The sequence below is a fragment of the Dama dama genome, chromosome 2 (assembly GCF_033118175.1).
Source record: "Dama dama isolate Ldn47 chromosome 2, ASM3311817v1, whole genome shotgun sequence".
NCBI lineage: Eukaryota > Metazoa > Chordata > Mammalia > Artiodactyla > Cervidae > Dama > Dama dama.
This window is the reverse complement of record NC_083682.1, coordinates 44,037,151-44,050,273: the sequence shown is the minus strand read 5'-3', so window position 1 is coordinate 44,050,273 and position 13,123 is coordinate 44,037,151. Positions and strand designations below refer to the sequence as shown.

At 36.3% G+C, this 13,123-nt stretch overlaps 1 protein-coding gene across 1 annotated transcript in view; it reads right to left on the bottom strand.

Annotated features, from left to right (window-relative positions):
* FOLH1 (folate hydrolase 1) overlaps positions 1 to 13,123 on the bottom strand; it is a 64,071-nt gene that overhangs the window by 1,127 nt on the left and 49,821 nt on the right. The window contains exons 14-18 of the mRNA XM_061120456.1: positions 11,433 to 11,524; positions 8,824 to 8,914; positions 6,232 to 6,496; positions 5,885 to 5,966; positions 1,413 to 1,505 (exon numbers count right to left, since the gene is read on the bottom strand). Coding sequence (XP_060976439.1) covers positions 1,413 to 1,505; positions 5,885 to 5,966; positions 6,232 to 6,496; positions 8,824 to 8,914; positions 11,433 to 11,524 — 623 coding nt within the window. The remainder of the gene's footprint in view (positions 1 to 1,412; positions 1,506 to 5,884; positions 5,967 to 6,231; positions 6,497 to 8,823; positions 8,915 to 11,432; positions 11,525 to 13,123) is intronic.

Below are 13,123 nucleotides of genomic sequence, written 5' to 3'. Positions count from 1 at the left end.
GCCTGGAAAATCTGTGGACAGAGTAGACTATGGGGCTGCAAACAGTTGGACATGACTTAATGTCTAACAACAGTAACAACAACTTGTCACTCTTTTTCTCCTACTTAAAAAAGAAGTCATGCTGCAATACCCAGAATCAAGTGAAAATCATTAAAAACAGTTTTGTAACATTCAACATGATCTCAGATAAAGGTGCTGTTTTACTGAAGGAGCTAGTGAAAGTGAAAGCGAAGGTCATTCGGTAGTGTCCAACTCTTTGCAACCCCATGGACTACGCAGGCCATGTAATTCTCCAGGCCAGAATACTGGAGTGGGTAGCCTTTCCCTTCTCCAGGGGATCTTCTTCCAGCTGAGCCACAAGAGAAGCCCAAGAATACTGGAGTGAGTAGCCTAGCTATTTCTCCAGTGGATCTTCCTGACCCAGGCATTGAACCGGGGTCTCCTGCATTGCAGGTGGATTCTTTACCAACTGAGCTATGAGGAAAGTGCATATAATAAGCCTGGAAGAGAAGGACAAGTTCCACAGTAAAAAGACAAAGAAGGAAAGGGGCACAGTGCTGCCGCCCAGGGGAGACCATTCACTCTGTTTGGATGACACCCTTAGTCTCAATTCCAATTCTTCACAAATAATCCCTGCACAGAAAGATGGGATCATTTCTGGCTGGTCAATGATCTAATTCTTTCTGAATTCTTAGTAAGATCAACCTGGGGACAGTTGATGTTTATCAGAAATAATTAATGATTATCAAAAATTAGTGGAAAAAACTGAATATCAACATTAAGATAGTAAATGCTGCTGCTGCTGCTAAGTCGCTTCAGTTGTGTCCAACTCTGTGTGACCCCATAGACAGCAGCCCACTAGGCTCCTCTGTCCCTGAGATTCTCCAGGCAAGAACACTGGAGTGGGTTGCCATTTCCTTCTCCAATGCATGAAAGTGAAAAGTGAAAGTGAAGTCACTCAGTCATGCCCGACTCTTAGTGACTCCATGGACTGCAGCCTACCAGGCTCCTCTGTCCATGGAATTTTCCAGGCAAGAGTACTGGAGTGGGGTGCCATTGCCTTCTCCGGAGACAGTAAATAAGTATATATTTATTGTGCCTTACGTATATGCATAAATACACATTTAAAATAAAATAAAAAGGGGCTAAAGTTTAGGTATACCGAAGGGGAGATTTTTATTTTCTACTGCTGACTTCCTCGGTCTTCTAAATTTCCTACAAGGAACATATACTCTTTTATATACAGAAACAAACAAACAAAAAAATAGATAATAAAGACCTGTAGTAATCATTTTATATAAATAAATAATATTTACCATTTACTACATATGTTTTGGAATTTTTTGTTTGCAAGAAATCAAATACATTTTTGCCACATTTATTAAAATGAAGAGCCATATTTTTATCCTTACCTATAGAAAGGCCTGTCTGGTAATCCTAAAGGATCAGTAAATGCTCGTTCCAAAAACATCAGTTGATCATTCATAATTCTTAATAATATTGGGCTAGAAAAGGAAAGGCTTAAGTTGCAGCTTCATGAAAATATGTGCACTACCCAGCAAACTAAACATTCAAAACAAAACTAAACACAGCTAATTTTAAATTCCTATACATGCGAATTAAGAACAGTAGCATGCATAGTTATATTTCTTTAAATCCCATAAAGTAATATTCTGCTGAGGCTTATAATTAGGTCCAAAAGAAAGAAACAGACATTATATATTAATGCATGTATGAGGAAACTAGAGAAACAGTACAGATGAACACACCTGCAGGGCAGTGTTAGAGAGTGTAGGGGATGAAGTGTGGACCCAGGGGCATGGGCAGGAAGGCATGGATGAACTGGGAGATGAGGACTGACACATATACCTTACCATGGATAAAACAGACAGCTACTGGGGACAGCTACAGAGTTCAGTTCAGTTCAGCACTCTCTGCTGACCCAGATGGAGGGGACGGGAGCAGGGTTGAGGGGGAAGTCCAAGAGGGAAGGGGCTATATGTACACATATAGCTGATTCATTTCTCTGTACAGCAGAAACTAACACAACACAAAATTGTAAAGCAACTATATCCCCAATTTAAAAAACCAAAAAACTGAAAATGTTCAATGTGCCAATGGAAAAAATTATAGTAATTTTTATTTACACTGAAATAACTAACTATAAACCTAGGTATTCAAATAATAGGCAAGACTTTTTCATTTTAAGTATCCTAATAATCTGTTCATAGAAGTCATTTAAATATTGAAAAGGATTAGCATATTAACATTTAGTAGGGTGCCTAGAGAATTATATTTATCAAATGATGGCTAATAATACTTTATTGTTTTTAAAGACAGACCTACATGAACACAGGGGTGTTGCTTATTTCCTCCTTCCAACAAAATCTGAATGCCTGCGAGGTATCAGACTCTTCCTGCTTAGAGAGTTCACATTCCAAGGTATGCAGGAGAGTGTTACTGTAATAAAAATGCCTCAATACAACTGAAAATTTATCAGCAATTCTGGAGTAGGGCAGCAATATGTTGTTACATTCAACATATTGTCATAATTTAATTAACTAGTGAAAAGTAATCATTACCATAAGGAGTCAAATTATTTTATATAAAAATTGAATTATCTCTAGCTTTGTTATGGCTTAGTTTTAACAAGAACACTATGTGCCCATTACTATTCTGAATGTTTATAAAATATATTCCTTTTAATCATCTGAGCAATCCTTCAAGTTATGCATGAATAGCAGCCCCATTCCATAGATGAGATATTTCAGATTCAGTAGAGAAATAACTCGCCCAAGTTCACATCTAGAAAGTTTTAGAGTGAAAAAGGATCTCAGTGGGTTTCCCAGGTGGTGCTAGTGTTAAAGAACCCACATACCAATGCTGGAGATGTAAGAGACATGGGTTCTATCCCTGGGTCAGGAAGAGTCCCTGGAGGAGGGTGTAGCAACCCACTCCAGTATGCTTGCCTGGAGAATCCCCATGGACAGAGGAGCCTGGAGGGCTACAGTCCATGGAGTCACACAGAGTTGGACCTGACTTAAGCGACCCAGCAGCAGTAGGAGGTCAGTACTATTCCTTCAACTGCAGTATGTCAACAAAAGGCAAATTGAATAATTAAAGGCCACAGAATTTGGATATGAGCTATTTTCAACATTCATTTAGCATCAAGAACTCAGGTTATGTGATAGGATAAAGGTAAACCATGGGCAGAGACTTTACCTGTGAACAGTCCACATTAACTAATAAAGAGGAAAACTGAATGAACCATAATTTCAATAAGGTATCACAAGTTTCTGAACCAAATTCATAAAGCATTGCTAAGAACACAGAAACTCATGTGGATACACACACCCCCCATTCAGATGTTCCTTGTTCAGCGCAGTAAGTCGCTTGAGTCGTGTCTTACTCTGTGCAACCCTATGGACTGTATCCCGCCAGGCTTTTCTGTCCCTGGGATTTTCCAGGCAAGACTACTGGAGTGGGTTGCTACTTCCTACTCTCGGGGATCTTCTTGATCCAGGGTTTGAACCTGAGTCTCTCGCGTCTCCTGTCTCCTACGGTGGCAGGCAGATTCTTTACCACTAGCGCCACCTTGCAGGGTTCAAACTAAAACATCCCTGGGAGGTAAATGCTCAGAGCACCAGACTTATGTGAACAGGATCTATTTCCACCAGAAGTATGCTGGCCTCCCTGCAGAGACTGGAGGAGGCTAGGTCTTGAAGTTGAAAACTATGTGACCATAAAGGTACCAAGAAGTCAACACTCTGTTTTCTTCAATGGGTTAAGACATTGATTGAAGAAAAGCAGGATTCAAGAAGTGTCTCTTCCACAGATTTCAAAGTTTGGTTGAGAAATTCTACATCCACCTTAATTTATTTTAGCCAGCACTTACTCTTATTATGTACTAACCACAGCTCCACGTATTTCAGGGTATGCATACATACTATAGAGATACAAATGGTACCTTAACTATCAGTTAGAGATGGTAAGACAAATCCAGAAATACTCAAGGAAGTGAAAGCCAGTGTGCTAGATTACCATACTATGCCATCAGGCAGTTCCCCCACAAGGAAGAAACATCATTTAATGACATTTAACATCATTTAATGACAAAAAGTCAGCTTTATAGACTGGACTGGGTTGCCACTTCCTACTCCAGGGGATCTTCCTGACTACACAGTGTTTGACATTACTCCAAAATTTATTTATCATGGGTTATTTTTACTTAGATAAAAATTCAAAAAGAATTATAAAGTATAAGGGAAAAAATCTTCACATTCACCCAAGGATAACATGATTATTATACTAATTGCTTTCTTATAATATTTTCTATGTAATCAATAAAATAGTGTATATGAACAATTTTATGACCTTTTTGTTTGCTTAACATATTATTATATCTTAATAAACTTATAATTATCAATCTTAATGTTTACAAAATGTTTAAATTGGTGGACATCCGATTGTTTAGTAACTTCTGTCCTCATGGGTATTAATGCTGCTTTGAGTTATTTGATATTGTAATTTGAATTTTTCTATGAGAAGCCATTTCATTCCCTCAAACTTGAGACCCTTCCCAGAAGGAAAAAATTTCAAGAAATAGAAATACTATGGCAGAGTGTAAGAACACTGTCATTGCTCTAGAAATTGTAACAACATATATTTATGTTCTTTAATAGCTTAAAGCAATAGCAATTTCAATGCTATCAGAAAAAATAAAGCACAAGAGCATCAACTTCAGTGTACTGCCTGCAGCAATTTGCACAAACAAATTTTAAATTGCTATTCACTTGATATGAAAATAATACATTTTCATTTGTGGTTTTGGAATTACTAGTAAATTTGAATTTTTTTTCTGTTTCTGTACAGCTGATATGTTATTTTTGAGTTCTCTTGTCTAGTGTCAATGTTCCCCACTTTGTCTTTTGGATCCTCATCAGTTTTCAAAAACAAATTTTTATAATATCTGTATTACCCCCGTTCATATTTTCTGCATCTTTATTACCCACCATCCAAATTTTCCAGTCTTTTATCTTTGATTTGGACTATTAGTTTTCATATTATAAACCATTTTAATATTCTCAAATCTGACTGCATTATCATTTCTAAACTTTGAATCTCATTTCTAAGATATTTCAATTTTTATTAAAAAATTCTTCTATACCTGTTGTTTATCTTTGCATAGAATGTGAAGTGAGATTTTGGATTCACTTTTTTTTTTTTTACCAATTCCTGAAAAAGCTTATACAATATTATTGAATACTTTTCTCATTTGATTTTAATGTATCCTTCATTACAAAGACTTCCTTATATATCACTGGTCTAACTTTTGATCTGTCTGCACTCTCTCTTTCCATGTATTCTTGCATCAGTCCCCAAGGATTTGATATTTGTATCATCATTATATATTTAATTGATATTTACTCTCAACATTCTACCTTTTGGAAAAAAAAGAATGGCTTTATCTTATTTGCTATTCTGGATACAGAGAATTTTTCCAGGTGGCAGTGGAGATTATGAAGTGTTTGTGGGAGTAGTGACATTAAGAAGAGGGAAGAAGAAGGTGTGTTTTGGGGGAAGAAGAGTTTGGTTGAAATATGGACCCTTCAACGTTAAGGTGGAAATGTTGTTACAACTACTCAGAGTTCATAGTAACGGAGGCACCAGCATTTCTCAACAGCACATATGTCATCTAAATGTCAAAAATACATCTTTAAGAGATAAGGCAGCCCTATATAGGGTGTGTTAGAATAGAAAGAAAGCAGAAAAACACTTTCCAAAGATAGTTCAACAACAAGACGTCAACTAGTATTTCTTTTTTATTATATACAGTGCATGCATAGCATATCTATCTGTCTCTCTGTATATATGCAGAACATACTTGTTTTTATCCAAGTCTTGGAGTCTCTCACTGAAATTAGAAGCAATCTCTGTAAAATTCTTCACTGCAGAAAAGAGTGAATCTAAAAGAGAAATTAGAACCTAATGAAACGGCATTGCTCTATAGTTTAAACAAGGGGAACCATACAGGAAGCTGTTCCCTTTTGTCTGTAACAAGGTATTTATATTTTGTATATTGCAAGATACGCATCAGTGAGACAGAGGGAACATTTATATGCATAAAATATTTGATCATGCGCAATAGCAATAAATAATAAATGGACCTGAGGTAAGTCATTACATTTTAGAGATTACAGATAGAGTTTTGAAAGAGGAAAGCTAGCATACCAAATGACACGCTGTAGGTTTTCATTTCTTGTGGATGCTTCATTGAAATATTGTAGATTTTATCGGCGTACTTTCTTAAAACAACAGCATAGTCTCGACAGTCGAAGGGCAGCACTATGGAATTGGCTATTTCGAAGATGATTCCACCTCGAACCTGGGCCACAGCGAGGTGATACTTAAACGCTGGATCGTAAAATTTTTCCACTAATTCATACGTTTCATAGATACTATGATACAGAGGATAGCTGCTGAATTTGCTTGTTTCCTACAAAAAAAAAAAATGCAAAGAAATCCAAAATGTATCCCTTGTAAGATAACTTATATAAAATGCATAGTATCACAGTTACTGTTAGTATTAGTAAGACTGTTTTTGTCAGTAATGAATAAAGGAAGTATCTAAGTACTTCAATAAGCCACTTACTAAATGTTTATTATTGTATTATTAAAACCTGCCCCAGGTTTTCACTAGTAAAAAAGTATGTGTATATAACATAAACAATACTGTAAAAATGATCTTGGAAGAAACCTAAGATTCTTGCCTTTAACAGGAGATGTAAAAATCTTCCTCAAATAAAGACAAGATAATGCTGCATTTGTGTGAAAATAATTTAAGAAGACAGAGAATTGTTAGAAGCAAGAAAATAAGCATGATATATTATATAGAGCAATGGTGCAAATTGTTTACTGACTGAAATTCCATGAATGGGTAATTTTCTGACAAGCAGTGTGCTGAGTGAGAGTCTAAACAGTGAGGGTTCAGTAGTAGATCTGAAATCTCACTAAAGAGACAAGTAATGCTCAGGCCGTTATAAGAATACAAGAACATACACAAAAGGCAAGAGGGAACAACTTTTCAAATTCTGAGTTGCTGATTTATGCCTTTCGCCCATTTTTTAAAGATGCTTGCTTTTTTTTTTCTTTTTTTATTGATATCATAGAACACTATACATAGAGGTATGTTGAGAGTGGGTCTCAGGAATTAGCCTGCCAGAGTTTGAATCCAGGCTTCAGAACTTACTACCACAAATAACTCCAGGAGTTTATTAACCCCAGAGTTTACCAACCTTTCCTGGCTGCAGTTTCCTCATAAGAAAATGCAGATGATATTAACATCTACCTTCACCACCAACCCCAATGGTGAGAGATTTTCTCTCTGGGCAGAATAACCAACCCAAGACAAAAGACTACAGATCCTCAGTGTTAGCTCTCTCCCAAAGAAGCAACCAGAACAGGCACTCTCAGTCCTTCTGTTGTGAAGCTTCCCCTTCAACAGGCATCACCCCCGCATACGAGCTTTCTCTAGCTTCACTCCCAAATAAGACAGACTGCCAAAGACGGCCAGGCATTTGAAGACAGCTTTTAACTTGAAAGCTATAGATCCAGCCTGCAAACTAGAATAAAATCATGTCAGAGTAAGGAGGTACTACAGGGAATGGAGGGAAACTTAATAAAAAGGAATAAATGAATGACAGAGTTGAAGAAAACATTGCTGAATGTAAAAAAAGACACAGATAGGAATGCAAGAGAACAGATAAAGGCACTGGAAAAGAATCCCCCAGAGGCTAAACAAATTCATAATAGTTTGAGAAAGAGAAAAGAGGGAATAATCAAAGAAAAAAACATTTCCTCCAACTACAACCATAGGTTTCCAGAAAAAAGGGTATAACTTGTACCCAGTTCAGCATATTAAAATATGACATAATACGCATTTGTTCACCAAGGACAACACAGTCATAAAGAGTAGATACTAAAATTTTCCTTTAAAAATAAAAAGCAAGAAACAACAGATCAGGGAACAAATAACATCTCTCAACAGGCTGGGAGACAATAAAGCAATAAGATCAAAATTCTAAGGGTACAGAATTTGCAACAAAACTTTGCTTCCCAGTCAAATTATTGAAGACTTCTGTGTAGTATAATAGGCATGCAAGGTATTTAGCTTTTGTTCACTCTTTTCAAGAAGTGCCTGAAAGATGTGATTCAGAAAAAAAAATGGTGAGTAAATAAGAAAAAGGAAGACATAAAATCTGGGAAACAGAAAATCCAAAGTATGAGTGAAATGAAGATGTTCTCAGCTTTCTTTTAAAATTTAGGCAAAAACTGTGCCACAGGCAGAAAGAATAACCAGAGAACCCAGAGGAGCAGAAGAACCCCAACAGGGAAAATGAACTCTGCCAGATCACCTGATGAGTCTGAATATGCTAAAAGTTTGTAGATACATGGAGGAAAAAAAAATGTCTTCTAATCAACAAGCACAGCACAAATAAGATATTGAAAACAATGCCATGAAGGAAAGTATTTGGGGGTTGGGAGAGGAAGTGACATAAGAGAACTGAATGCCTAGCTTCCCTAGAAAAAAGTAAATGGATAATACCTAAAACTGAAAAAGAAAGAAATAGCAGAAGTATATGATTACAAACATGCAGACAGACATCAGAAGAAACCAATTAAACATGGGAAGAATTCTAAGTTGCTGAACAAAATCAGGGATGGAGCGAGCATGGTGCTTAAGTCACTTTTATTGATCCAGAATTATTTGTTTAGCTAAAATATATTCATAATTAATCCTGAAGAAATTATTAATAGACTTACCCAATCTTTAGTATACCTTGCTCTGCCTGAAGCAATTCCAAGTCTTTGGAAGAACACTTCAAAATCATTTCCAGATCCTAATTTGCTAATCCTTTTAGAGATAAAATACAGGATTATTTGAGTAACTTCTTCACTGAATATGGATCAAAATGAATTAAACTAAATCTCCACTCAATACTATAAATACAATTTTTAGATATATTGCCTTTAGAGAAGCAGCAAAAAAAAAAAAAAAAAAGGGAGGGGGGAATGTCATTTTTTATCACAACATATCTACTTCCATAAGACTATTTTGGGGAGGGGTGATCATTGTTCTTTTGAGTTTCTGGACCCAATTCCAACCTGTTTATGTGGGGAGGGGAGGGTTTCCCACACCGACAGAACATAATTCTCCAGGACACCAGCTGGGTGTTCCACAATTCAACTCAGTTCTGACACTGCCCACCTGGAGGTAGTGTCAGGTCCCGGACATGAAGGGCTTACCACCAGAGATTGTCCCTCCCCTCCCACTCAGACTCCCGTGCTCCTGACCAACTGCTACAGATAGCAGGGTTCCACAAGCCCCTCCTTGGATTGGCCAGAGCGGCTCACAGAACCCAGAGAAGCATTTACTTACTAGATCACCAATTCATAGTTTAAAATTATAACTCAAGAACAGCCAGATGCCAGAGATGCATAGGATGAGGTATGGGAAAGGGGTCAGAACTCCCAACCCTGTCCAGGCTCACCACTCTTCCAGCACCTCCCCATGTTCACCAGCCAGGAAACTCCCCCAAACTCTAGAGTTTTGAGGCTTTATGAAAACCTCAGGACATGGTCATAATCAGTTAAGTTATTGGACATTGGTGACTGAGTCAACCTCAGGCTGCCTCCCTTCCAGAGAGGTTGAGGGCCAGATTGAGAGTTACAACCCTCAAATCACTTGATTGGTTCTCCCGGCAACCAGTCCCCACTTTAGGTATGGGTCCATGTTACCTCATTAACAAAACAAAAGATACCTTTGTCCCTCTCACCTCTTAGAAAATTCCAGGGATTTTAGGAGCTCTTTAAGAGAATCAAGAAGACCAAATGCACACTTACTATGAATCACAACTGTATTTCACTATTTAAAAAAAAAACAAGATTCTTGAAGTTGGAAAGTATTTTCCTCCACTGACTTATTTTATTATCTATATTTGTTGTACATGATACAGTTAAAAGAATCAGAAAATTTTCAGATAACTCAGATTTAAATCCTATCCTTAAAAATTTAAATTATTCATACTGTTATCTTAATCTCAAACTACTGAGATATTTATTCCTCATCCCTTGCTTGTGAAGATATGGCTAAACCTGATATGATGCCTATATTCTTCTCAGAGTAACCAAAATATTGCATGATGTTCAGAAAAAAGTAAACTTATTAAGCAGCAAGAGGACAGACTTAGGCACCATGTGCATAATCTATTCAAAAGAGAATCACATTTTGATGGCCTACAGATTTAATTTCAAAACACATACCAATATTTTGTAAGCAGACAGGGTCGGGGGTCCCTAGAAAAAGAGAACTAGGTTTGGCTTTCTTGACATAGGGCAACTCACTTTTGATCTAAGCCATTTTGTGATAAAGCCCTGGTCACAATGCTTATCCCTGAACAGGTCTCAGTAATAAATGATTTTAAGGCAACAAGAAAATTTAGGAACAAATGCCTTAGGCAAGAGAAGTAACAACAGCAAAGAGAATAAGCCCGTTGTAAAGACTTTCAGCTCAGTTACAATGGTAAATATTAGCCTAAAGAACATTCCTGAGCTGTTCTGCAGAACGTAAACCCCTATGTGTGCTCAACCACCAGATCAGCTGGGAATGATGAGGTTAACCTTTTCTGAACTCAGTCAACTAAAGTTTGGACTTTTTCAGATTTTGTCCCAATTTTATTATGAATTATACTCTGCTCAAGCCCCTTTATGAATATGCCTGTACTCTTAGCTTAAAACATCTATGATTTTACTGTTCAGGGAGACATTGCTTTGGGAAAGATCCCCAGTGTTTTCCAGGCTACCATGATGACTCAGCAAGTAAAGAATCTGCCTGCAATGCAGGAAACACAGGAGACGCAGATTTGATCCCTGAGTTGGGAATATCCCCTGGAGAAGGAAACAGCAACCCACTCTATTCTTGTCTGGGAAATCCCATGGACAAAGAAGCCTGGTGGGCTACACCCACAGTGGGTCACAAAGAGTCATACAGGACTGACTAAGCACACCCAATGTTTTCCAAACTTGCTGCAAATAATTCATCCTTCCATCTCCAGTTCTTTGACTTGGTTGTGTCTTTTGGTTCTACACCCCCTGAGAGGCAAACCCAGTTTTCAGGTAACAATTTTATTTGTGAACCTAAGCATTGCTTAATCTTTATCTCCAGTTCTTTGACTTGGTTGTGTCTTTTGGTTCTACACCCCCTGAGAGGCAAACGCAGTTTTCAGGTAACAATTTTATTTGTGAACCTAAGCATTGCTTAATCTTTGTCAGATGTTATAGAATTTTAAACTTTTATTATTTATTAAAAGAAGCGATCCTTTATTTTTGACACAATTCCTTACTAAATTCCGTACAGAGTTCTGTTTGTTTACCTTGGCAAGTCACTGAATTCAGGGGAAGGACTTTTTTCATTCCAACTCTCAAAAAGAGACTTGCCTTCAAAACCTTCATCAGGACTTCGGAGCTACATGAGTTAAACAGGGAAAAAAAGAGAGTATACTTATAAATCAGATGTTTCAAAATCTAAATATCTTTTAACCAGGGAATGAGTAGTTAAATCATATTAAGGAAAATATGAAAAGCAATTCATACATTAGCAGTCATTAAGAATTACAGCACTGAGTTTCTGACGATATGGGAAAATGCTACTATATATAATACACCTATTATAAAAAAAATACATGGAGTGTATGGAAAGAAAGGGTACACCAAATTATTACCAAGCCATTAAATTCAGATGAATGGTCATATTATAAGATTTTTTCAATCTATTCTTCTGAATTAAAGGAGGCTACTTTCAAAGATCCATTCCTTCTCCTCTTAAAAAAAAATGAAAAGGAACGAGCTGGTTAAGGGAAGACTTTTGTTTTAATATTGCTTTGTGCCAACAAGGTTGTCAAAGTCATTAAATAATACATAAGAAAATAAATGCAATAATATTTCACTTAGTTGAGTGTAAACTGTATTTATGCTAAACACAGGGCTTTTAACGAATTTTTAGATTTTACAGATAAGAAAACTAAGGGAGTAAAATATGTCCTACTACTGAATGTGAGTTTCAGAGCATTAAATATTATGCCAAAACATTTAGCACACTAAATTATAATTAATATTCCACCACTATTGGTAATTGACTGATATATGGTATAAAAAGTTTTTATTTTGTATTTAATAAAAGTCCTATGGTCTATTTTTTTTTAACAGATTAAACTCAAAAAAATTTATAGACTACTTATGCTGTGGAAGACTTTTTGTAGATGCTAGCAATACAAAGTGTAATAACACACGTTACATATCATCTACTAGTGGAACTGTAAATAAAAGTGTGGATTTCATGTGCTAGGCTCTATAATACAGGGATGTGCAATGGTCAATGCGAACACAATTAAATTTACCCAAGCATGAGGTAAAATGTCAGTATGTAAAGCAACAAAATAACTTCACTCAAGCTTATAAATTTACCCAAAACTTTTTGCTACAAATGGCAGAAACATTCGATTTATTTTAGGAAATATGAATTTTGAATAACATAGAAATATATTACTAGATTGCTTAGTTTATCACTAAAATTTGAAATGCTGCAAATCATCTTCTCAAAACAAACAAAACATAATTTTTAAAAATCAAAAATTACCAAGTATCACATAATTTCAAACCTAACCTAGAAGTAGTGTTTTTGCATTTGTCACAGAGAACCACCAATCCACCTGGTAAGCAAATATAACTGCCAAGCTTCCTTAGCAGTGACTTTAAATTCCATAAATGGTGGGAATTTTCTGAGAAGCAATGTTCCCAGTATATAACTTTGTAAACACATCACAGGAATTGATTAAAAACTGCAGATCCTGAAGGAACTCTTAAGCAACATATGAATAGATTAGTGCCAAATTAAACTTTTCCACTCCTACTGGAGATGTCAATAAATTAAATTCCATGCTTGTTAAACCAAAGCTTAACCATACGTTTAGGGTCTATATAAAATCCCTACTTCAGGGAAACAAATATTTTTCTTAGTAAATACATTTCAGTTGGTAATTCTGTTAAGTGAAGTCGCTCAGTCGTG